Source organism: Lissotriton helveticus, chromosome 4_1 (genome assembly GCF_964261635.1).
Source record: "Lissotriton helveticus chromosome 4_1, aLisHel1.1, whole genome shotgun sequence".
In the NCBI taxonomy this organism is placed as follows: Eukaryota; Metazoa; Chordata; class Amphibia; order Caudata; family Salamandridae; genus Lissotriton; species Lissotriton helveticus.
Genome location: NC_136063.1, coordinates 1,953,316,845 through 1,953,343,372, shown reverse-complemented (window position 1 = coordinate 1,953,343,372; position 26,528 = coordinate 1,953,316,845). Strand labels below are relative to the sequence as shown.

Sequence of the window (26,528 nt, the reverse complement as noted above, 5' to 3'; positions counted from 1 at the left end):
TCTCCTTGTCCATAATTAAGTTCAAGGTCCAATTATAATTCAGAAAATGCAGAAACACCCAGTCAGTTCTGCTGCAGTGTCTTTGGATGTCTAGAATGAGTGAATCCTAGATCTAAAAACAGATGTTCCAAACGTGTCAAATATTTCCAATGTGTGTCTGGTGCGTCACTAATGGGGATGGCTGAGAGAAATTATTAGACCTGTCATCCTTAGGGTGGTCTTCCCTCAACGTTTTGACTGCTTCCCTCCTCTTGCTCCTGTATCTTTTTGTTGGCCTTAGGACTTTGAGCACTTTACCACTGCCGACCACTGCTAAACTGCATGTGCTTCTCTTTTAAAACATGGTGACATTGGTGTACACCTGATTGGCATATTTAGTTTACCTGTAAGTTCCTTGTAAAGTGTTATACCATAGATCCAGGGCATGTAATCTAAATGCTACAGGTGGGCCTGCAGCACTGGTTGTGCCACCCACATATGTAGCCTTTCCAGACCTGTCTCAGGGCTGCCATTCCAAGGTCTGTATTTGCATTTTACTACCACCTCAACCTGGAATTAAAAAAAACACTTGCAAAGCCTTAAAATCCCCTTTTATTGCACTTAGGCTGCATCTAAAGTAGCCTAAGTGACCCTAAGGCAGAGGTCTTCAATCTGTGGGGCGCGACCCCCAGGGGGGTCGTGGAGTCCTGGGAAGGGGGTCACAGATTCTGTCGGAGCGTGCAGTTTCTGGCGTCAGGCTGATTGAGGGTGCTCATGGCGGAGGCCTAATTCACACCGAGGGGTGAAAAACATCAACGACTCATTAACAAGTAAAGGTCTTTTGAAGACCTGTGAAGTACTCGGGTGTACCTTTCTGTGTGTCCCGAAGCTGTTTCAGCCGGGCTCACATACACGAGCTGGGGGGGGGTCTGGGGGAGGAGGCTGTAGCCCTTTGAGTTTAATCAATGGACTTAGCTGTGGGGTTTATTTTTATTTTTAACGTTTTATATAGCGCTAGCTTAACCCGTAGGTATCAGAGCGCTTTACAAACACACAGTAAACAGCAGAAAGACATTACAATCATTGGTTCAAGTCCCACAAGCCCTCATACCTGGCGCCTGTGCAGGAGAAATGTGCCTGAGAGACTGTTTTTCACGGTGAGGTGTTTATACAGCCTGTCTACTCCCCCCCCCCCAAGCAGGGAAGCACAGAGATGCCCTCCCATGAGAGAGGAAGAAGAAGGAAGAAGACGCAGAGAGATACTGACCGCCCCCCCCCATGAGAGAGGCACAGAAAAGGTGGGTGGATGAATGATGGGTGGATGGATGGATGAAAGGGTGGATGGATGAAGGATGAATGTATGTGTGGATGGAAGAATGAAGGGTGGGTGGATGGATGGATGGAAGGAAGGATGAAGGATGGATGGAAGGATGAAAGGATGGATGAATGTGTGAAAAGGTGGGTGGATGAATGATAAGTGGATGGATGTAAAGATGAAAGGATGGATGGATGGATGAAGGATGGATGGATGAAAGGGTGGATGGATGAAGGATGTATGTATGGATGGAAGGACAAAAAGGTAGATGGATGAAGGATGGATGTATGGATGGATAAAAGGTTGCATGGATGAATGATGGATGGATGGATGTGTGAAAAGGTGGGTGGATGAATGATGGGTGAATGGATGGATGAAAGGGTGGCTGGATGAAGGATGGATGTATGGATGGAAGGATGAAATGGTAGGTGGATGAAGGATGGATGTATGGATGGATAAAAGGTTGCATGGATGAATGATGGAAGGATGTGTGAAAAGGTGGCTGCATGAATGATCGGTGAATGGATGAATGAAAGGGTAGATGGATGAAGGATGGATGTATGGATCGATAAAAGGTTGCATGGATGAATGATGGATGGATGGATGTGTGAAAAGGTGGGGGGATGAATGATGGGTGGATGGATGGATGTATGAAAAGGTGGGTGGATGAATGATGGGTGGATGGATGGATGAAAGGGTGGTTGGAAGAAGGATGAATGTATCTATGGATGTAAGGATGAAAGGGTGGGTGGATGTATGGATGTATGGATGGAAGAAAGGATGAAGGATGGATGGATGGATGTAAGGATGAAAGGATGGATGGATGTGTGAAAAGGTGGGTGGATGAATGATGAGTGGATGGATGTAAGGATGAAAGGGTGGATTGATGGATGAAGAATGGATGGATGTGTGAAAAGGTGGGTGGATGGATGGATGAAAGGGTGGATGGATGAAGGATGGATGGAAGGATGAAAGGGTAGATGGATGAGGGATGGATGTATGGATGGATAAAAGATTGCATGGATGAAGGATGGATGTATTTGTGAAAAGGAGGGTGGATGAATGATGGGTGAATGGATCGAAGGATGAAAGTGTGGATGGATGGATGAAGGATGGATGTATGGATGGATAAAAGGTTGCATGGATGGATGAATGATTGATGCATGGATGGATGTGAAAAGGTGGGGGGATGAATGATGGGTGGATGGATGGATGAAAGGGTGGGTGGATGAAGGATGGATGTATGGATAAAAGGGTGGATGGATTTATGGATGGAATAATGAAAGGGTGGAGGGATGAAGGATGGATGTATGGATGGATGTGTGAAAAGGTGGGGGATGAATGATGGGTGGATGGATGGATGGATGGATGGATGGATGGATGGATGGATGAAAGGGTGGATGGATGAAGGATGGATGGATAAAAGGGTGGATGGATGAAGGATGTATGTATGGATGAAAGGACAAAAAGGTAGATGGATGAAGGATGGATATATGGATGGATAAAAAGGTTGTATGGATGAATGATGGATGTGTGAAAAGGTGGGTGGATGAATGATGGGTGAATGGATGGATGAAAGGGTGGCTGGATGAAGGATGGATGTATGGATGGATGGATGAAATGGTAGATGGATGAAGGATGGCTGTATGGATGGATAAAAGGATGCATGGATGAATGAAGGATGGATGGATGTGTGAAAAGGTGGGGGGATGAATGATGGGTGGATGGATGGATGAAGGATGGATGGATGGATGAAAGGGTGGATGGATGTATGGATGGAATAATGAAAGGGTGGATGGATGAAGGATTAATGGATGTATGGATGAAATGGTGGATGGATGTATGGATGGAAGGATGAAAGGGTGGATGGATGAAGGATGGATGTATGGATGGATGGGTAAAAGGTTGCATGGATGAATGATGGATGGATGTGTGAAAAGGTGGGTGGATGAATGATGGGTGGATGGATGGACGGGTGGATAGGTAAAGAATGGACGTATGGATGGAAGGATGAAAGGGTGGATGGATGAAGGATGGATGGATGTGTGAAAGTGTGGGTGGATGAATGATGGATGGATGATGGATGTGATGAGGTCTAACAGGCGCATTTATGGTTGTCGATAGTTGTTGATGATGAGGAGTACCAGTTTCTAGAATCTTTTGTCGGAAGGGGGTCCTTTCGCCTAAAAAGGTTTTACAAGGGGGTCTCGGCATCAAAAAGTTTGAAGACCTCTGCCCTAAGGGCATGGTGCTGTGTAGCTAAAAGGCATGACATGTACTTTTATGTTTTACATATCCTGGCAGTTACAAACAGCTGAATTTATTTTTAACTGCTATGAGGCGTATTCTGCTTATAGGCTAGCGTTGGGGATTCCGTAAAACGCCTTTTCAGCTGTAGATCTTGATCAAAAAGGATTAGCTACATCATGTATTATATCTCCAGAATGGTGGTGATCTATCCTCTTTAGTAGTAAAGTTGGATTTGATATTACCATTTTTAGAAATGCCACTTTTTGAAAGTGAAAACTTAAAGGCACGTTACAAACACACCAGGCTGGCGCACTGCAGTATTGGGACCTTTTCCCTTACAATCCTTCACTTTCAACCATGTTTTCTCGAAACTTGACCTTTGATTGATAATTTCAAACGTTCTTTTTCAAGTCAGTGCCAAGGAGACAACGAAATTCCATAAAGATGTTTATTGCACATTTTCAAATGTGGCGGCTTTCCAATCCAGGTTTTAAACAGCAACACATGATTTAATAAATACCAACGTAGGGCATGTAGTTACAACCTAATGCATTTCGAACCGATAGGCTCTTCATCAGGGGTTTCTGCAAAATACAATAAAACCAGCTATACCGATTGCGCAGAATTGTGAAAGAATATCAAAATAATCAAAATTAGTCAAAACTTTTTCACCCACCCCCTTAAAAAAATACCACTGCAATGATATGCACCGCTGCTATAACCAACATTCAGGTGCTCTCCCACTAATGTTACCAGCATTGAAAGTGGACATTTCTCTGCTCTTAACTTTGCTCTGTGTGAACTCGGCGTGTCTCCAATACATGTCTGGGCAGGGTGACAGTTACACTTTGTGCCTTCCCTCTAGGCAGCCATACACACGGGAAGGGTTGGTTGTGACTGAGGGCTCATCTGCATTCAGCTACATTCTGATAGCCTTCCTGGGCAGGGTGGGGGACCCACTTCTAAATAGGCCGTATGTAGTAAACACACAAAGGGCTAATTACCCCCACAGAAATCCTGGCAGACAGGACTGGGTTGAAATGGAACCTTGTGTACTTCAGGGAAAGTGATCCTTTGGGTACACAAAGGGCTGATTATCCCCCACAAATAGCCTGGCAGACATGACTTGGTTGAGAGGGATCCTTGTGTACTTCAGAGAATTCCTTTGAAGTCACCCCCTACATCAAAGGCACCTTTGGGTACAAGTACCAGGGCTCTGACCCTACTAAATCATTAGACTACTGGACCTGTGAAGAACATTGCAAGAGTAAAGACTACTGTTCTGTAAAGATTGCCTCTATGCTGTGACTGACTGTACTGAGGAACTGCTTCTCTGCTTTGCAGAGCTGCTTACTGATATCTAAAAAGAAACATTGAGGGTTGAGGCAAAGAGTACCGCACCTGACACTTAATGTAGCTCAGTGGTTGGGTGATGGTGCTTGACAACCAGAAAGGGCACCCTTCTACACTTCCTATTGGGACAAAGTCCCAAAGAACATGAAAAGAAGAATGGAATCAGCACCCATCAAATCACATGCATTATTTCTCAATTAGAATCAACACAAATTATACACGACGACTTCAAAGAAACGAGTCTGGTCCAAGTTGTTCTTTACAAACATACTTTTCATTTTTATTGAAAGAGAGACAAAATCATTTGAATTCAATTTTCATAAAATTCATTACACCATTTAGCCAACGTGTTTCGTCTCCTTTTCTTTACACGAGTGTCGATGAGTTTCGCTGGCCACCCTGCCATTTATTGATGATGTCACTCAAACCTTCATCTTCTTAAGATTACTGACAAGTTACCTCTTCGGGCGCCTGTTTAGCATCGGATCTTTAGAAACGAGATTTTATTTTCTAGAGACCAACACCTCCAAGCCGTAATCGACTTTGATATTTAATAACTAGAGCACAGAAGAAGTCTCCTCAGAGATGAAATGCCTTGGCTAAATGGTGTAATGGATTTTATGAAAAATGGATTCAAATGATTTAGTCTATCTTGCAATAAAAACAACAAGTATGTTTGTAAAGAATAACTTGGACCAGACACGTTTCTTTGAAGTCGTCGTGTATATTTTGGAAGAGGTATGGCGCCGCGGCCAGGTTGACTGTCTCCGGAATCTGGGGATCACGGTTTGATCCCCGGTGCCTGAGGCAGATTATCCCAGCACCATGTGACTCAAGGCAATAGCTTGCTTAATCTTCCCGACGGCCTCCAGCGCCTAGAGACCCTTACCGGTGATTGTTTGCGCTTTACAAATGTAGATTATTATCATTATTATTGAATCTAATTGAACAATAATGCATGTGATTTGATGGGTGCTGATTCCATTCCTCTGCCTACTGATATCTGCCTGTTGAGGACAAGGAATGGACCCATCTAACTTAAAAACAGAGTGACTCCAAGGGCTTGTTGGCTTGCCTCCTGTTTTCTGAAGTCTCAGGAACACAAAAGACTTTCTTCAATTCAATCCTGCTGGTGCTGCTGGACTCTTCCATCTGTGAGTCCTAACCTTGCCAGAGGTGTCCCATCGAGTCCTGGGCCTACGATGTGAGTTCTGCAGCTGATTTCTGCAAAGAAATGAATCATTGCCTCACATGCATGAGAATTTTTGCCACACTGCCCTTCGATACTGATGCATAGGCTTCTCAAAAACGAAGAATCCACAGCCTGTTTGAATGGATGATGGCCCTCTGTGTGGCTTGATGAAGACACATTGCATTCACTTCAGTGGAGCTCGATGAAAACACAGGTCCAGCCTTTGCGCGTCTCCCCCTTTGCGTGGCCCAATGACGATACAGTAGACTTTCAATGTCAACAAAAGCTCCATCAAAAGAACTTCTTCAGTGGGACCCGTCTGGGTCCTGTAGCCGGCATGCCCTCAATTGCAGTTGGCCTGAACTTTGAATTTGCACTGGTCCCTCGTGACCTAAAGTAACCTGTTGACCTCCTGTGACTTCTAAGTACTGTTTTCACATTAAATCTTTAACAATTCATATTCCAACTTCGACTTCTACTTATTGGGCTTTTGTCATTTTGTTCTTGTTTTACTCAGATACATATTCTCTATTTGTCTAAACATATGTGGTGTCTTTTTGTGGTGTAATCATTGAGTTACTGTAATTTAAGTGTTGCACAAACAATTTAGACATTGCCTCTTATGTTAAGCTTGACTGCTCTGTGCCAAGCTTCTAGAGAGTGAGAACAGATTAATTTAGGGGGTGTATCTGACTGACCCTGACTAGGGTGCCAACAGGGTGCCAACCTTTGCCTATCAGATACCCCATTTTTAACAAGAATGAAATAGGTAACATGGTGTGTATTAGTTCTAAAACACCCATCAGGTGCAAATAGTTTGCGGAATAGATAGGAAGCTACTGTCAGCAAGGCACCCACTTCTGGGCATACCCTGCCAACTTAGAGTGAACAAAGCAAACACAAGGAGATGAAGGACGGTCTGGACCGTTCCCATGAGACACAGGGCCAGCACTGATTTGCATATATCTGGGTCTAAACTGGGGTGGCATGGTGAGCAAAAGAACAATGGATTTAAGCCAGATCTCTTGACTGGGGTGAATGTATGATTTATTCAGCATTCCATCCATCATTTGTTTGCAAAGCACTTTTCACCCTAAGCGGGCTGGGTATGCCCAGACGTGGGTCCCTTGCTCACTTTGCCACTGGATTCAAGCTAGCCCTGGCTCATGATGGGTAATACCCAGAAACCGGTCCCAGGATGCTTGTTTCCAGTCCAGGGAGGACCTGGCTTGGCAGTACGGTCTGGACAGTTACCATGAGGCACAGGGTCAACACTGATTTGCATTTGGCTGGGTCTAAACTGGGGTGGCATGGTGAGCAAAAGAACAATGGATTTAACCCAGATCTCTTGACTGGGGGGAATGTATGATTTTTTCAGCATTCTGTCCATCATTTGATGGCATAGCACTGTTCACCCTAAGTGGGATGAGTATGCCCAGACGTGGGTCCCTTTCTCACTGTGCCACTGGATTCAAGCTAGCCTGGCTGATGAAGGGTAATACCCAGAAACCGGACCCAGGATGCTTGTTTCCGGTCCAGGGAGGACCTGGCTTGGCAGTTCAGTCTGGACTGTTCCCATGAGGCACATGGTCAAGACTGGGGTGGCATAGTGAGCAAAAGAACAATGGATTTAACCCAGATCTCTTGACTGGGTGTGAATGTATGATTCATTCAGCATTCTGTCCATCATTTATTTCTGTAGCAATTTCTCCAAGGCCTATAAACCATATTTGATAAGGATCCTACTTATACTTACAGGACCCTCCACCCCTGGAACACCTAGGGAGATTTTAGGGGTTCTGAATAAAACTATTGTAGATCTTCCCTCCACAGTGCTCCTAGCACAAACGTTGAATTTGGGATGGACTTTACTACAATGGGGGAAGTGCAATGTGCAATGTATCTATCCCCAGGGCATTTCAAACTTCTTTCATAAGGGTCCTCCTTATAATTACATGACCCCCCCCCCCTTCCTATGACACCTAGAGGAGAACCTGGGGTTATCTAATATGCCAAAATATTGCAGTTATTTTGTTTAGATTCCGCTACCACCAAAGTCAAGTTTGGGCACAATTTACATATAAAGGCAGTGCTGCAAAACAGGGCTGCTTTTAAAGTGACCTCAGTCTCTCATCAGTGCCATGTCCTATTATATACAAGGGACTTAAATGTCGTTTTAATCCCCTTGCACTAATTACTAGGGACTTATAGGATAGGTCTTGCCAATCATAGGGGTACCGTAACACATAGTGTACTCCAATGTTGGTGTGCGTTATCATTGTGTTTTCACTGTGTTTTCAACAGAGACTGGCCCTGGACCTGGGTACGCCAAGTCCAAGGACAGTCAGAGTCAGCTACCACCAGTACCAGTCAGCAAAAATGGGGGTGCCCAGAGCACAGGATGAGTTTGCTACAAACTGTATAAATAAGAAAGTGTCACATTTGATCTTGTTGTACGTTGCCAATGTAGTGAATACTGTAAAGGATTTTAAAAGTTTTTACATTTTTTTTATTATTTCTGCTGGAGTGAGTCGAACAACTACAGACCGTATGGGAATCTTTAGACGTGTGAAGCACAGTAGGGAATTCTAGGTGTCATCGCAGAGTGGAAGCCCCTAAATGTCACTGTCCTGAAACTCAAAAATGTGATACTGCTTCACAGCAAGTACTTTATTCATCTGGACCCTTCTGCGGTTTTGGAAGTAGTTGCTATGTATGGAGGTTTGGTGGGGATATATAACTCATTTCCTGAAGACAGGTCGTACTTCGTCTCATCTCTACGATTTGTTCCCTTGTGATGTTTAAGGAATACAGACCTTTTGTTGCAGAGATGTATACAATACATATGGGAGTAGCACGGCAAGTAGCAGTATGTAATGTGTTATGTCTAAGAATACTGAGTAGCAGGGATTTTAGGTCAGGTATGTGAGAACGCTGCACTGATACGCTGAACATTTACAATTTGCGACATTACAGGTTGTCATGAGGGCAGTTGCGCACCTAGTAGTTGGAGGATAGATAAACTTCATCACTATTTCTAAGTCGACATCATCTGAAACACGAGGCACTCTATATTGTGTAATGTTGGAGGAAGAGAATATCATTACATCACGGTTTTATCAATGAGATATGTTTCTTAACCCCTTCCGCGCTGATGACAAAGCCAGCTCGTCATGGGCGTTACCTGCGCTACGCGGATGACGTGCTGGCTTTGTCACAAACCGCGCGTTTTTCAAAAATCAGCGCACAGCGGGAAAACGCGGTAGCACGGTAGCGGTTAAGAAGTGTGCAAATATGATGACAACTGCCCTTTTGAGAGTGCGGCAAGAGTATTAATCTTGTGGATGGACTTGGAATGTAAATGCGCGGAGGCAGAAGTTGAACCTGAAGCCCAGTTTCCCTTCTTGTGAAGTCATTCACATGATAGCAATGAAAGTCGACTTACACCTGCTCTGTGCTGAAGGATACCCATCACGTATGCCTTGGTACCACCTCTGCCCCCTGTGGAGAGCACGTCAGGTCCTCACACCATGGTCAGTAAGACTACATGGATAGTACAGCAGATGTGCTTGACAGACACATACTTTTATTCACAAGTGGGTTCCATTCATCCTTGATATACGCAGATGAGACCATGTGATAACTTTAGTAAACGTTGACTATAACAAATCCCTACATAAATCTCACTCGGCAGAGAAGCACTACAAACAGTATCCTATCCCCTGGGATCCAAGATAGACAGGTGCTACAATTCATGTGGCTATCCACATGGGAATGGTAAATCTCATATCCACCCAGACCGAAGACAAACAAGGGGAAAACAATAAAGGTCTTAATACTGCCCTCACACACTTTGCATTGTCAAGCTTCCTCATAGGGCCGTATCATACATCCAGGTGCCGACCAACCCTATGGATGGAGCGCAATGATTTTTTTGATGAAGAACAGTGGTGAGGGTAGAAAAAGTAAGAAAAGGTGACAGAACACACAAAAAACATGTACAAAAACATGACACAACTTAACCCCTTCCATGCTGGGCCGATTCCGCCGCTGTGCGGTAAACAAACGAACAGGGCGGGCCGTGACGAACACCATCAGACACGAGCACCGTGGAGCGTGACGGCTGGGGTTCGTCATCAGCATGGAAGGGGTTAAAGAAGGGAAAAATATTCCCCTGTAAGACGGGACCAAGCAGGTATCTGCAGTCGGGCTATATGTTCTTTAATACTACCAGGGGTTTACAGACAGAATAAAATATTAAATGTTGACCCTTAGGTTTTTTTAAGTATATGTATCTGCACTGTTTGGTCCCGTCTTACAGGGGAATATTTTTCCCTTCCTTAAGTTGTGTCACGTTTTTGTACGTGTTTTTTGTGTGTTCTGTCACTTTTTCTTACTTTTTCTACCCTCACCACCGTTCTTCATCAAAAAAATCATTGCGCTCCATCCAGAGGGTTGGTCTGCACCTGGATGTATGATGCGACCCTATGATAAAGCATGACACTGCAAAGTGTGTGGGGGCAGTATTAAGACATTTATTGTTTTCTCCTTGTTTGTCTTGGGTCTGGGTCAGTGTGGATTTGATATTTACCCTTCCCATGGGGATAGCTACATGAATTGTAGCACCTGTCTATCTTGGACGCCAGGGGATAGGATACTGTTTGTAGTGCTTCTCTGTCGAGTGAGATTTATATTGTGGGAAGGGAGTCAAAGAAGTCTAAGTCCCTTGTCTCTTCTAATTTGGATTTTCAAATCCCTACATGCCTAGCTTAGGGTGGGCTGTTGCATAGACCCATTAAAAATCTCTTTATTTCAGCAGAAGCAGCACATTCACAATCAGTATATGAAAAATGGTAATGTTATTGCAAGATTATACTACCCAATTAGAATCTCTTGCTTCTTTAAATGACAATGGGGAAAAACTAGGCAGGAAAATTAGATGGACCAATGGCAATGAACCCTCCCTCGACCAACCAGGAGCTGATCAGGGTAAGAAACAAATCAGGGAGTGGATTGCATTTTATCGCCAGGAACTAGCTGACACCTTCTGTGTGAGCTGCAGGCAAGCAGCCCTGCAAGGGATAATGGAAAGTACCTTCCTCGATCCAAGAGGTGGCTCTTCAGAGCTCCGTTCGCGAGCAACAGCTCATCCTGACTTGTGAAACCCCCTGACAAAGCAAGCCACTGCACACACAGCGATGGTGGGAAACTACAGCACCCATTCCACAGAGCAGCGCGTGTCAGAGGGACTCGTTCCAGCCAGAAACGTGCGCGTGTTTGCCATGCTTCATTCATCACCTCCAGCTGCAGGACCCATATTATAATGCAGGCGAGATGGTCTCCTCTTCTCCCTGAGTGCAGGAGGGAGGTCTACCTGCCGGCGTTCTCTCCCTCCTCTGCCTCCTGCCCGCAGTTACAAGTGGCTCTGGTTGGTGCCTGAAGACGGACGCGGGCTGCTGCAGCGCCAGCTCCTTAGCGCGGAATCCTGAAGGGATTTATTATTGAACGCCAGAGAGTTGCACTGGGATAGAAACGCGCCGCGCAGGAGAGACGCAGCGTCCAGCATCTCAGAATGGCAATTAATCACGCGCGCTGATCTTGACACCAACTAACTATTCAATTCAACACTGGAGTCTGCTATTCCGCGCGTTCGCTTCAGCGGATCCGGAGCTTCTGAATAGGAGAAGGGAAGGAGAAGCGTCAAGAAATACCAGCCTGGGAGAGTCTAACAGGTGTTGGAAATGGGAAAGTTGTTAAAGGAGGAAGAAACTGACACGCTTTGAGCGTCTTTGCCTCAATCGGCCTCTTTCTTGCTGTTCTGGCCGAGCAGAGGCGCCTTGCAGTTGTCTGGTTGGTCTCATTAGCGGCACAGATGCACCGCCAATTCCGCATCCTTGGTCACAGATGCTCACGCAATGCTGTCATCAAGGCATTGGACAACACAACATTTGTCCTGAACTAGTGGTCCCTGGGCTTGTTAGGGGATATTTGCTATGGCGGCTGCCATTGCCAGCTCCCTCATCAGGCAGAAGCGACAAGCTCGAGAGCGAGAAAAGTCCAACGCAGGCAAATGTGTCAGCAGCAGCCCCAGTAAAAGCAAGGGGGGGACGTGTGAGAAAAACAAACTCAACGTCTTCGCCCGGGTCAAACTCTTTGGCTCCACAAAACGACGCAAAAAAAGGCCAGGTTAGAATGTTTTATGTTTCTGTTTTGTTCCATTGTCCCGCTTATTGTTATGACGCGTCTATCGCCATGAATGTGCCAGGTTCATCGTGGAATGTGATCGAATATTTCATTGTGTATATCATCAGAGATCATTTTATAGCAATTTTTAGACAACCATTAAAATACATTTCCTTCGGCATATTTATGCTTTAAACTATAGTTATGAAAATGCATATCTATTGACTTCTGAAATAAGTACATCATATGTTCGCTATAGAAAAAAACGTTGATCAATTAACTTTGGGAATCTCTGACTTGCACCTGGAAATGATCTGATTTCAGTGGCACAGGATACCCCACAAGGTGGCATTTGCTTGATGAAAACTCACCGTGCCTCTCTGGTCTTTTTGACGGTGCTTTGAAGACAACAGCTTTGTTTACACGAGTTTATTGATTGACAGCGGTGTTTCTATATGAATTATGCATCATATGTGCTTTTGTCGGAGCATCTGCTGATTGGCTTTGATTATTGATCCATATCACAATAGAATCCATTGTTTATTGACTTGGTCCAATTTGAATAATTTGCAAATTACGTATGTAATGCTCTTAAAATGATTCTGGCTAATCACTGAAAGGTTTACCTGTTAGCATTCATATTGTGGATTCAGAGCTTGCATTTTACGCAGATCGTACACGTATTCTTTGCTAGTCAGGAAGATGCTCCAGTCTGCCTGTAAATACATTCCCCCATCCATGGAAACACACATAATATTGTCAGCGATGGCAACTTGTGCATCATAAACTAGATTTGTCAGCGTTTTTTGCTGAAGGATCCAGAGGTGTAATATATGAAGCTCTGAAATGCCTCCCATGTATGCCCAAGGCGACATGCATGTTTCATGGTGATCGAACTGATGAATAATGTGGCGTGTGTGTGGGTTGCTCGCATGAGACACAATTGGCTAACAATTCATGTGTGCTTCTGCTCAAAGATGCATAGACTGTAAGTTTTGTCATGTCGCGGTTACATACTAGAATGATGGGTCAATGACTCCTGTCCGCTATTCATTGATTACAATAGAAAACAAATCTGTCTCCTGGGTATTGATCAGTGAGTCCATTTGGGGGCAGAGACGAGACTTGGTACGGTATTGCTTGGCATATCTCTCGTCATTAAGAATTATTTGTGTCCCCGTATTCCATGTGTCGCGATCTTGCACTAGGAGCATCACCCTAGAAGCAGCCATCATCGCATCAAAGCATAGCGTCCAATCAGTATTGCATGTGGCTGTATGTTTGGCCAATAATGACTGATGTAAAGTAATATTCTGCAGGCTTCCATTGACGTGGGATGCAGTTATACGTACCATGCTATACAAATGGCCGATAACAAGAGCAATATGTATCAGCACAAGGCAGCATGTCAATATAATCAACTGAATCCAGCATGCCTTTGTTTTCTCTTGCAGAGCCGCAGCTGAAAGGTATAGTTACCAAGCTGTATAGCCGGCAAGGCTACCACCTCCAGCTCCAGGCGGATGGAACCATTGATGGCACGAAAGAGGAAGCCAGTGCTTATAGTGAGTAGCTGTGCATCTCATGATCACTTTACTTCTACATCAGTACAGTAAAAGAAAGTCTCCAGTAAACTAGTCACCAGAGTCCATCCCGCAGCCCTGTAAATAAAGTGTGCGGTGTGAGGAGGACTGTAGTTCAGTACGGCACAGAGAGAAACATTGATAATTAATCACTACAAAGATATAAGTCCATATTGTATATGCGTCCTGAACTTGGTGCCTTCTCATTTATTGTATATGAGTAAGATAGGTAACTCATAACCACGGTGCACTGGTAGTGGTGGGCAATGATTTCACAGAGGGCGACACTAGATCTACCCTAGGCATCCTAGTGTGGCGGCGGTCTAGCTATGTTAGAATCGTTCCCTAATGTTTACGAACACACAGATCACTTCCTAAGGCCAGGATGATGTGTTTTTTAAAGAACATGCACAGTTGCCCTAAGAACTGCTTATCCATGCCTCTCAGATGTCCCTAGAATGTATAGGGAAAGATTCCAGCTTGACAGACATAGCTAAAAGTTCACAGTGGAATACAGGTTTCCGTGCAGAAGAGCAAAAGCAATATACTGTTCACATATCATGGGTTCTATAAATAGATCAATACATGCCACATGGTAACATGTGAGCAGTATTTTATACCATGCATGTATAGATGCAAAACGAATGGGGTTACACAGTACAGCACTACAATCAGATATAAACATTTAAATCCTGTAGGTGGTAGTTCATTATGAACAGTCTGATCGTCTTTGTTTAACAAGGGCGTCTACCATAGTGACACCAGAAAGGTGGTGTAAGTGCATTTTGGAGTGTGTACGAGTCTATAGTGCAAAAATCACATGTTGCGTCTTTGTGCAAGGTTGCGAGCATCAGACAATGTACAAGACCTTTTTTCAAATGCTTCCTAAGGTTTAGATTCCTGTATTGCTATTGTAATGCTTTCAAAGTGATAGAGTTTACAGGGTTGATCTGTATTTCATCATAGATGTGCCTCTTAATCACTCTTCCATTTTTGTTTCAACCCTGCAAACTAGCTGCCTGCCTCATCACATCCTTCCCCTCCTCGGTGTAACGCTATATATACTCACGGTCTGTTTAGACCAGTTGTACATGAAACAATGCTCTGTTGCTTTGAAACTAGGTTTGCACTCTATATGTCAAATAAAGGCATTCTTACAAGATTAAAAATATTTCGTTATGTGCAAAGTTTAAGTGTAATGAGACATTTCAATTTCAATTAAGTGTATAAATAATACCAAGTGCCATAAACCAGTAGTGTTAATGAGTCAGCAAAGAACTATTGGTAGCATGCACTGTACCTCCTCCCATTACACCAGCAGAGACCAAGTTCATTTACAAAATATCATCTTTTTGTTATGTTGCTTCATTTGCAATTTGGTGTTGAGTCTGTAACGCTGCTCATTAAGCCAGGAACATGGTTTTTTTATAGAGTTTTATATAGCGGAAACTAGACCCAAAACATCGGGTATCGGAGTGCTTTACAAGAGCACCAGTTTCGTTACAGAAGGACATATTCATTATTTTTGTATTTTTTGTTAGGCACGGGGAGATAAAGTGATTTGCCCAGAATCACAGGTTGTTGAGCATCATTGCCGAGATTCAACTCGGTTCCCCAGCTTCGAGGTGGACCACTCTAGCCGTAAGGCTACACCCTCTCCCCTATAGTTGACTTGGAAAAAAATAACTGTAATATTTAGATCAAATAGTTTAGACAAAACATAATCAATTACTTTGACACTTCAAAATAATTGCGTTATTTAAATCAGAAAGGGAAATACACAGAGGCGTATATCACGAGGCATCTTCACAAGTGTGGGTAATGTTAACAGAACATGTTTGAAAAATTCTATTTATGATAAACAAACTCCATACATAAGATGTGACCTATAAACATACTTTTATTTGAATTAAAGGAAAGTGTAAGGGTTGTAATTAAAGATGCAATCTATTAGTTGGAGCTTATTGTATAGAAACATGATAGAAATTTGAACAGAAGAGTGTACCTATCGCAGAAATTAGGGAGCATCTTTTTATGCACTGATGTGTTTATGTGAATCAATTTTCAATTTAACAAAGATAAGAAACTAGAAGACTGCAATTTCTCTAAATGAAACTTTGTGTTTTTAAGCAAAACCAGTATGCAGTACTTTCATATTTTATGTTGTTAGTTTTCCGCACCACTTAATTTCCTTTTACATGCAGAGATAAATAAAGTAATCTCCAAACAAGATAACTACACATATCAAGAAAATAGTCACTATACACTCCTTGGAATATAAATATTGATAATAGAATACTTAAAGACAGATTCATTAGAAATAGTCCCCAATACAAAATACGTGATAAATGATGTTTCTGGAACCCATTAAAGTCTGTAGGGAATTTCTTCTGATTTTGAGTAGTTTTATGGGATAATTAACATGAAGTTTTGTAAAGAAATTGTATTCCACCTTTTCTAGATTTGTTAGGTTAATCTGTCACAAAAATTACGGATATTCCGTCTGCCATATTTCAAGTGCATTATATCCAATTGCACTTGGAATATGGTGGACAGTGTGTGCATCTCGTTTGTGAAGTTGTGGAGTAACCCATCCGCCGAACTCTAAATCAATTTCTCACTATCACTACAAGTGTTAGTGCTAGGCCACCGCCTTTGGGTGTCAAATTCATAACACTTGTAAACAGGTGTTTGTGGTTCTCAAGCATTTGCCATGGAATTCTTCTTAAGTGTGGCATGGAAATGCAATAGACAGACACAATCAACTACCTCCAACAAAGCTTGTTGCAGGTTAAAAATTCCCAGGAAGCAAAGCCTTGTAACTCCTGGAATGGCTGTTATCTTAGCCATTACAAAAGTTGTTTTCAAAATGTGGCCTTGATAATCACAAATTGATGGTCCTCAGGACATCCACATACATTTGAGAAGCAAAGTTTCTTTCTATTTCCTCACACCATTGTTCTTTTATTTTCATATGTCAAGTCAGAAGCACGTAAGAACCCCCTCAGTGTATTTCACAAATGGTTTGCTATCTAACAGCTGCTTTCTTCTGTTTTCTGTTTGCTTAGACAATTCTTTTAATATGGTGTGGGAAGGTGGTTTATAAGTAGGGATAAGAGGGTACTTACCACTAGTAATTAGGCCACAATAACAATAAAAGGTCCAGTCAAGGTGTCAATCAATTATTTCCTTGCTCAGCCCTTGGAAGCTGGCTGTGAGAAGGTATGTAAAGCATATACAAACACCAATCCATTAAATAAGTAAGACACAACACATGATAAAAAACTGAAAGCAATTTAGAAAAATAGGGAACCTTTCCATGACTGAAATGACAACAAAATAACAAGAATTCAATGTAGGGACCTGAGATATGAATTATTAAAGAATAAACTTTCTGTTCTTAAAAGCCAAAAGCGTCACTTTGGGCCATCTGGTCGCGCTTGACCGGGACACAGTCAAAGTTTCAGGCCGACCGCGACGGAGCGCAGGTCGGATGCAATTAGCAGTAGGACCCAGTCAAGTTTTTTATCTTGTGTCACTTTTTGGGTCCTTTTTCACTCAACGTCGAACGAGGCTCATCATCAGGCCGGGTTTCGAGTCGATGGCTGCAGCTTGGTTCAGGGTGGAAGACTTGAACTTTGGAACTTTTAGTTGGATGAGTCTGAAATCCAGGCCAGGTCACGGTTTGATGTCAGTGGCTTGACTCTCGTCGAAGGGTCAGTCACGATATGGAGCTTTTTACCAAAAGATCTCCAATCTTCTCCAGACTCCTAGATCGTCTCCATGAATGCTCCTTTGGCAGTTAAAAGTGTCCAAAACACCAGTCCAAGAATCTAGAAGCTCTGATATGGTCCGTGGGATTTGGGAATACGTTTCCCACAATGCCCCAGCCAAATCCTTAAATGTCCACTAGTGGCTGTCCAACTGGGTTTTTATTGGCGGAGATGATGCAGATGGAGCTCTTTTAACCTATTGCTTTCTGGGAGCCCTCTTCTTCACTTTTAGAAGCAAGGTAAATTCCTAAGGGCTGTAGTTCCACAGTGTGCAGCAGGTGCAGTCATCCAGAATGCAATCCTTTGGGGTGCAGGACAAAGTTGCCAGCAGGGCAGTTCTTCTTATTCTTCTTTCAGGCAGGGATCTGAATTGCTGGTCAACTCTGCCATTTTTATCCAGTGCTCCTGAGTGACAAGCAGCGTGGCATATTCTTAACCCAGAAAGCATTATTGTTCCAAAATCCAAAATTGAGAAACTCTCTTCTGGGGGTAAAGATCTACCTAAGCCATTCCACTGGCATAACTAAGTTTCCCTTTTTCCGGCCCCTCTGCTATTCTGATTACTGGGGCTCCTGCCTGGCCGTGATGGCAGGTTCTGGGGGTGAGCCTGTGTCCTGTCCTGAATGTCATCCCTCTCTGAAGACCAGTTTGCCTACTCCACCCCATCCTTTCTTTTGTTCTGCAGCTGCTGTTCTCCTCCCACCAGAGGCTTCTTTCTCTCAGCTCAGATCACCACTTCACACCTCATTAAGGCAACTTGACTCAGTCAGGAAGAGGCTGGCCAATAAGAGAAGGGCTACCGTAGGCTGTATTTGGGCTTATTAGAAAAGCAAGTTCTTTAACTTCTTTTCTGTGATATTTATAATAAATCCAACTGTGGCGAGTTGTTGGGTTTATTCTAAGTATCAAATTTTGACGTATTAGCTCACTTCTATCAACAGTTATACTTTAGTAAAGTATTTCCATCGTAGCCTATGGAGCCAATTGTGTTGCAATGGGGACAACAAAATAGGCAGTTTTTCCCTCACCAGGGCATATAAAACAACTTGTACAATGTCCCTGCTTATATTTACAAGGCACACTGCCCCTGGTGCATCTAGGGGTGACCTTAGGCATGACATATGTAAAAATAAGGTCGTTTGAAACTTTGGAGACCACTTGAATTACAAAATCGAATTTGCACATAATTTACTTTAACTCGCTCCGTGCTTATGACGTAACCACGCCGTCATGAGGCACGGGCAGTGTGTGCTCATGACTGAGTGGTACCCGTCATGCGGCTGCCGCTCCGCCCACGCAGCATTAATTCCTTGCCTCTGCGGGCTAATTATTGAGCGGGCGGAGCAGTGACGGAACCACGCCATGACGGTGTGGTTCCATCATGAGCACAGCGGGGCCACGCTCACCCCTCAACCCCCGCGGCGTGGCAAAATTTGCGCCGTGGCAAAGGGGTTAAAAAGCTGCCAGCAAAGCAGGGCTGCCTATAAAATGACATCAGGCAACACAGCACTGTACACGTAAGTGCATTCAATCTGCTGGGCCTCAAACCTACATGCCCACCATATACTATGGGCTTACAGGTAGGTTGTCATACCAATTGTAATTTCAACTAATTAACCTATACCTTTTACACAGAGTACTGGCCCGGGATCTGGTTAGCAGACAATTAGTGTCAGTTACCACGACTATCAATCAGAAAATGAGGGTGATTAGGGCAAAAAAGGATCACTTTCTCACACATGGTCTATAGTCAATAGTCAGTCAGTCAATAAAAACTTTATTTTTTTTTTATAACCATAACAATATAGATTATAAAAATAACACAACACAATTGGGTCAGAGCTATTGACTGCCTGCACACTATTCCACTATTTTCGGTCTAATATCTGGTATTCTGTGGCCTGTGCGTATAGGTCGAGGGCGTGACCCGTAAACACCCCCTAAAGTATGATGAAAGACATCACATCCAATGATAATAGCAAAAGCATGGTGTTCAAGATACTGCTAGCAATATCTTGAACACCATGCTTATCTTTGAATAAAAAGCCCTACTACATATCTGTCAAGATCTGGACTTCACTTCTTCTTGGAAAGCGCTAAAGTTTTATATGTGTTAACATTATTGCATTACTGAGCAAAAAGTACAATGTATATATAATCTCCCTTGTGCGGGTCCTTTTGCTATTACAATATAGATTATACAATTACATCATATCACTCAGTTAAAATAAATACACAAATCAATATAATAAAATATACAATATATCTTCTGCATGTCTAAATAACACATTTTCTTTAAAATAAAAACAGTTATCATCTTGAGATTTATTAGGATCAAATATTCCATCATTGGACCCCTAGTCTTCCAAGTATATCACCTACACTTCTATTATCCTTTAATACCTCATTCTCCTAAAGGTCTAAATTTCATCGTTACTGTTTATATTTGAGGAACACTTTAACTCAATTCATGAATTTCCCCATGGCACAGGCAATATCTAAATTCGTCATTCCCACTAAAAGGTTTACAGATTGCATCCTATTTTCAATTTCATATTTTTTAAAAATAGGACCTAAAAATTCTCTTCATATATCTAAAATTTTCATACAGTCTAAGAAAATAAGTAAAATATCACAGGTGGTACCTAAAGTGCAAGTGCATTTACCATTGCTGTCTATCATTGAATTTTTGACCCCTTTATTCACATAGCAGGGGTTTATCGCAATTCGCAATCTTAACACTTCACGCCTTAGTCGGCAGCTAGCTAATCTATCTACATAGGGGTAATGTAGGTCATATTCCCAAGCCAAAATCCTATGGGACACTGAGGTTTTCTGCGAGAGGTACTCAAGGTCCTGTGTACGCGACATTTCAGTTCCCAATATCCTGAGTTCTTTCTTATCTATCGTTAAGGTCTAAAGATTCTTGTGGTCTAGCTGTGTCTTTTTCCAGTATCAGCCAGATCTTTTTTCGCTCTCTTGGATGTGTTACAATAACACTATCTAAACATTTTGCAGAATGCATCTGAGGCAGTTATGCCTCTTAACGAAATTATGCATGGTTCCTGAGCGGGGAACAGCCTTTACAACGCGGGCATTACCACGCTCTGCCATTACTACGTTGCTTTTACAACGCAAGTCGTTTCAACGACTTGCGCTGGAGGGCGGTGTTGGATACGGAATAGTTTAATTTTCTATTCCAACACCTTCCCTACTGTAACATGGGCTGGAGTTGGAATAGAAAATTAAACTATTCCACTATCCAGCGCTTACAGCGCAAGTCGTTGTAACGACTTGCGTTGTAAAAACAGCGTTGTAATGGCACGCGTGGTAATAGCCCGCATTGTGCTGACATACAACCTCAGTGAGTAGCCAAAGAATATTTAAAAATGAAATAATTTCTAAGTGCAGTTTTCAATTCCTAATGTGCTATTAGTAGTAGATTGTATTGCAAGCAAGTCCTACTGATCAAGTCCTACTCTTGTCCTAGCGGGCCCCAGACTTTCACAGCATAAGGTAACCATGAGATCAGACAATGTTTTTCTCCTCCCTGGGATCAAATGAAGGCTTTTTTAACAGGGGATGAATTGAGGCTTTTTCCAGTCTGATGGCAAATGCCTACTTTGATGATGATGTTCAGTAAAGTAGTTAAGACTGGAGCAAACTTGTCTGCTGAGTCTAACAGTATTTTGGATGGTATGTATGTCTTTACAACGCATGCTTTTTCCACGCATGCCTTTACAATGCAGGTTTTACAACGGAAGTCGTTACAACGACATGCATTGGGGGGGGGCTGGATAGTGGAATAGTTTAATTTACTATTCCAACTCCAGTCCCCGTGGATAGTAGGGAAGGTTTTGGATAGTAAATTAAACTATTCCCTATCCTACAGGGCCCTTCAGCGCAAGTTGTTGTAATTACTTGCATTGTAATACCTGCGTTGTAAAGGTACTGCGTGGAAAAAGTTTTGTTGTAAAGGATATTTCCCTTTTGGATGAGAGGGGTTTGAATGGAGCACCTGACTTAGTATGGGCAATTAGTTTGATCAATTGATCTGTGGTCAGGGAATGAAAATTGCAAAGCTCAGACTTAATTATGATGAAGAGGATGATTCAGAGCTTAAAAATGATAGAAAACAGGTATAACTAAGTTCAATGTATACCGACTCAACTTAATTTTTTTTTAATTCGGCTAATTTATCACAGAGAGACTGCCTGTGGGGACACCAATACACCAATTGGAAGAATGGGATTGGATAGAGCCTGTCCAATTTAAAAAAAGTTATTTCAAAGAATTAGAAGCCAGGTTTATTATTTTAATAAATAATTTGTTTTTCTACCTCAATTAAGAGTTTTTTAGATTGATGGATTACTTCTCTATGTCCACATTTTCCAATTTTGCTGCAATCCCATATGCAGGCTTTCTCGACCATACTACATTTTTGTTTCATAGCTCTTGTAAAATATTAAACCTTTTTTAATGGTGCCTGTTTAGAAACTGCCTCACTTATCCAGTCGGAATAACTTGCTGCAGCTACATTAGAGCTAGGGTGCAAGGTTAGTTCTTTGAACATCCATTCAGACTTCAATATAAGGCAACAAGACTTTTTATAGCAATATTGGTGGAACAATTGCTAATTTTGCAAGTATGGAAATTGACACACATACCTATATTTAGGTATTGGTCTGAAAAAAATCAATGTGTGCATTTAACTTTAGGAAATCACTGTATGCTCTTAAGACAGATCATTTAAAGAAATTGTTTGAAGTCTGTAAGTAGCTTTCATATTGCTATGAGGTTATGTTTCATACTGTATATATATATGTATCTATATCTATAGGTATGCTCACTTCAGTATTTCATTGGATTTTTTTGTAGATGTAATGAATAAAAACTGTTATATTTATTTCTGTATTTATGTTTAAACTCACTTAATGAATCTTATAGCTACAACCAGTCTGCAATCCCAATTAATAAAATAATTAAAAAAGCAGAGTTGGAGTGTGTGTTGTGTAGTTTTGGGGAGCATCCTGGTTAGTAGGATGTTTTTGAGGTCGTGTCCATGTGTTTCTCGGAAGGGGGGTGAGTGCATGGTGTAGGTCAGGGTTTGATTGTGGGAATGGGTATTGAGGGATGCTGGATGAGACACATGATAAAGTCTTATCTGGTAGTTGTTTACTGAGTTTTCAGGGAAGCAGGGTTCTGGCCAGAACGTTTTGTTGCCCTTAACAGGCACAAGCATGTGATGCCCTTGTCTTTCTGCACATGCTCGCCAGTGAAATGTTAATGAGGAATCTAGGGGCATATTATTAAGGACCGGTGCTAAAATTATCGCTGTTTTATCGGCAGGAAACTGCCGATAAAACGTCGATTATGGGCTTGATAATACGCCCTTGTTAATTCTCATTGAAGCCCATGTTCTGGTGTTAACATGGGCTTTTATGGGAATTAACAAGGGCATATTATCAAGCCCATTATCGCCGTTTTATCGGCAGTTTCCTGCTGATAAAACGGCGATAATTAACACGGTCCTTGATAATATACCCCATAGTTATGTCAGTTCCTGTAGAGATTAATCTTGGGAGCTGAAGAGAAGTCACTTTTTATTGACATTGATGACGAGGTATGAGGTCCATTTGTCTGGTTTCTTCGATTAAAGATGTTTTTGGCAGGAAACCAGCGATGTCATGTCTTGTAGCTAATGGTAGCTATACCGTGAAGTCACTTCCTATAAAGAAGAATGCTTGGAAGTTCAGTGATATTTGTTGAATAGGAGTTCCGATATTTTTATTTTACAGAGAAAATCATCATCACTGCTTCGGCCAGGTCCCCAGCAGTGCATAATTTGATCCGGTGGTTGCCAGTGAGAGCAAGCAGCAGTTATTTTCGGGGACCAGCACTTATTTTTTCGCATCAGATATTTAGGGAATCTTGAGGGTGAAAAACACTCAAATCAGAATGACGGAGGAAGAAAACAACTGAAAACCCATCACAAGGTGAGAAAGCAGGGACCTGTGAGATGATGGGCTGAGAGTTTCCGGTCATGGATTGAAGAGGCCTCAGGTAGATTTAAAACAGAATAGCCTTGGTATTCTGCACCCTACATTTATTTGTGCTAATCTGTGGGCTTCTGAGCAAAGCTTTGGGCCCTGCACTCTTTCTTTTACAAATTAAGCATTGGCTCCCAGTAAAGACTCAGTCAGGGGCTCCTGGGTTCCAATAAAGATTCAGTGCTGGACCTTGAATTACAGTGAGGAATAAATGGGGCTCAACAGAAGTCAAAAAGTAGTGGGACACGAACAAGCATGTGGGACAGTTAAAACAGTTAAAAGCTAAAGTTCTGGAGAAGTACATTCCTTTTTAATTGTTTTAAAAAAAAATTTATTTATGTTATTTATACATATACATACAGTAAACAGGGTCTTACTTCACTTTTGGAAGCCCGCCGGCGAGCATACCGGGTAGGTCATACATGGTAAGTTTATGTCGGGCCCCTCTTGTTGTTCGTAGGAGTAATGTAGGGAGAAGGAAAGAGAAAGATGTGAATAAGTAAAGAGAGAGAGAAATTATAGCTTAGGTCTGGTAACAGCACGGTATTGTTATGGCATTGGAGCACACTTCTGCTGACTAGGAGCTCATTCGGATTGTTCGTAACTTATGGTGGGTCAAAAGTTAGTAGGGACTTGTCCAGTGATTTCCATAAGTCTCTGGAGGTGGTTTTCCAGGGTGAATATCTTATCGCTAGTGAGTTGGCTCCCCTTAGGTAGGTGATCCAGGAAAGCCATCCGCCATACTATACTTTAGCTGTGTCCTTCCAGTTTGTGAGGACTAGCTTGGCTCCAGCGATTAGGAGGAGGTCTAGGAGTTCTCTCTCTCCCTCTGTGGGGAGGTCGGTTCGGATAGAGGTTGTGATGATCTAGGGGAAGTCCCTTGTCATTCTACATTTGAACATCTTGTCTAAAAAATAAAAGACCCTCCCCAAAAACCCTTGAGAGTCGGGTACAGGAAGACCAGGTGTTCCAGGTCCCCCTTGGCCCCATTGCAATTCCAACATGTATTGTTATTTCTGAGTCATAGCTTGTGTAGAGGCTCGGGGGTCCAGAAAGTTTTGTGTAAGAGCCACAGTTTGGTCTGCGCCAGTACTGGGGTGATATTGGCTTGTGTGGCTGATGCTCGACAACAAAGGGAGAGATAGGGAAAAAGGAGACACTCTCTCAGTCCCCAATCAATTGCACATAAACAAGAAAAGAGAGGTCAGATCAATCTCTGGTCAATCTCTGAGAAATCTCTAAAGACCACAAGTAATGGAGTCAAAACAAGGTTAACACACCCGATTTGGGTGGTAAAGAAAGCCCTCACACACCGACCTAGTCAGTGTCATGCTTCATCATCGGGCCCCACCAAAGAGGCCGAGTACCTCTTTGGTGTGCTACGACGCCAGAAAGACTGCGGAGCTGGTTGTGTGGGGAGGGCGTGCTCTAAATTACAGTGAAGTTTTAAAAGTGCCTTAAAAAGGTATCAAAAATAAATTTTAATGAGTGATCCCTAAGGCACAGAACAAAGAGTATTAAGTGTCTGGATTTAATTGCCAAGGTTTAGGGTTGGTTAAATTCAGAATATACTCAAATTAATCTTAGTCAACATGTTTCTGCCATATGGGTGGTTTTTATTTACCAAGGCATTCGTCAGGACTACACCCCGGCGGTATGGGCTCTCTAATCACCCACCCTAACCTGGGGACGTGAAAGTGAAAATTATAAAAGTGAAAAAAGTGCTTAAAAAGGGGGGAAGAGTAAATTACTCATTCCAAAAATACTCCATAAATTTTGGAGTGTTACAGCACCTGTAAAGTGAAAGACATAGACAAACAGAAGACAAACATAAACATTATTAATATGAGCCTTTCTGAATTATCATAGTGCTCCATCATGTGTGGCTTAAATAGTGTACCCAAAGTAAACACTGATTTTAAGCACCATCCAGATAGCCCCTAGAGGATGATAGCGGATAACTCTGGGAAGTGACGTGCTAAAGGTGTCTATTTACAAGAAACGTTCTAAAAAGGGGGGGTTTAAAAACACAAATGCGTGTACTCCTTCTGAAGGGATCAATGGACCTAAAAGGTCTGTGCCCCTCAAGGTGGTATTTAAAGGTAGAACTCTCACTTTAAAATAGGGCGCTACTAGCACCATGGGTCTCGGGAGGGGATCGGAGCGAACCTGGCACATCCTAAAAGAAAAAGAGGTACAATTGCAATTGCATGTGCACGAGTGGACACTTAGCTCCATTTGCAGAAAATTCAGCGACCTCGATTGCAGGATCTACTCATGCCCTCAGTGCTCTCGACCCGCCGCAAACCTGGTTATGGCCTCAATACCGGACCCCGAAGATGGAAAACCGGGGCCGGTAACGTGGTTCTTAAGGGAATGAGTCGCGTGTGCGTCGTACTTCCGGGTGGGCGTGTCCCGCCAAGGTCGAGGCTTGGGACGCACCCGCCCACCCCGGAGGGCTAGGTCTGAATTGGAAACGAGGCTTGGTTGCCGTCATTAACTATCGAACAGAGCCCATCGGTATGGTGATAGTGAATGGGTTGTGCGCATTGAGGGAATAAATTACAACGCTTGTGCCTAATATAAAGAAGTCAAAAGCGCTGGTTTATTATTTGAAATTTGATCAGGAATGAAACTGTCTACATTCCGCTTCGTTAATCTTTGGGCAATGGTACAGATGAACCTATCATTAAGGAAAGCTTAGTATTCAACCAAAGAGCAGGTGAACAGACACAGAGTACCAGGATGGCACTGATTAGGTTTAGATAGCTACTGGGTGAGAGGACCAGAGTCACAAGTTAGGCCATCGCAGGTTCATTACAGGTAAAGAATGCCAAACACTGCATTGGG

At 42.7% G+C, this 26,528-nt stretch overlaps 1 protein-coding gene across 7 annotated transcripts in view; it reads left to right on the top strand.

The window, feature by feature from the left end:
- The window catches only part of FGF13 (fibroblast growth factor 13), a 1,132,668-nt gene that overhangs the window by 800,470 nt on the left and 305,670 nt on the right, over positions 1-26,528 (top strand). For 6 of the 7 annotated variants that reach the window (XM_078688624.1, XM_078688621.1, XM_078688626.1 and 3 more), the window contains one exon: positions 13,727-13,837. In XM_078688624.1, the coding sequence (XP_078544750.1) occupies positions 13,727-13,837 (111 nt within the window). Of the gene's footprint in view, positions 1-11,239; positions 12,276-13,726; positions 13,838-26,528 lie in introns of those variants that run through there. The other variant, XM_078688623.1, reaches the window with a different exon arrangement.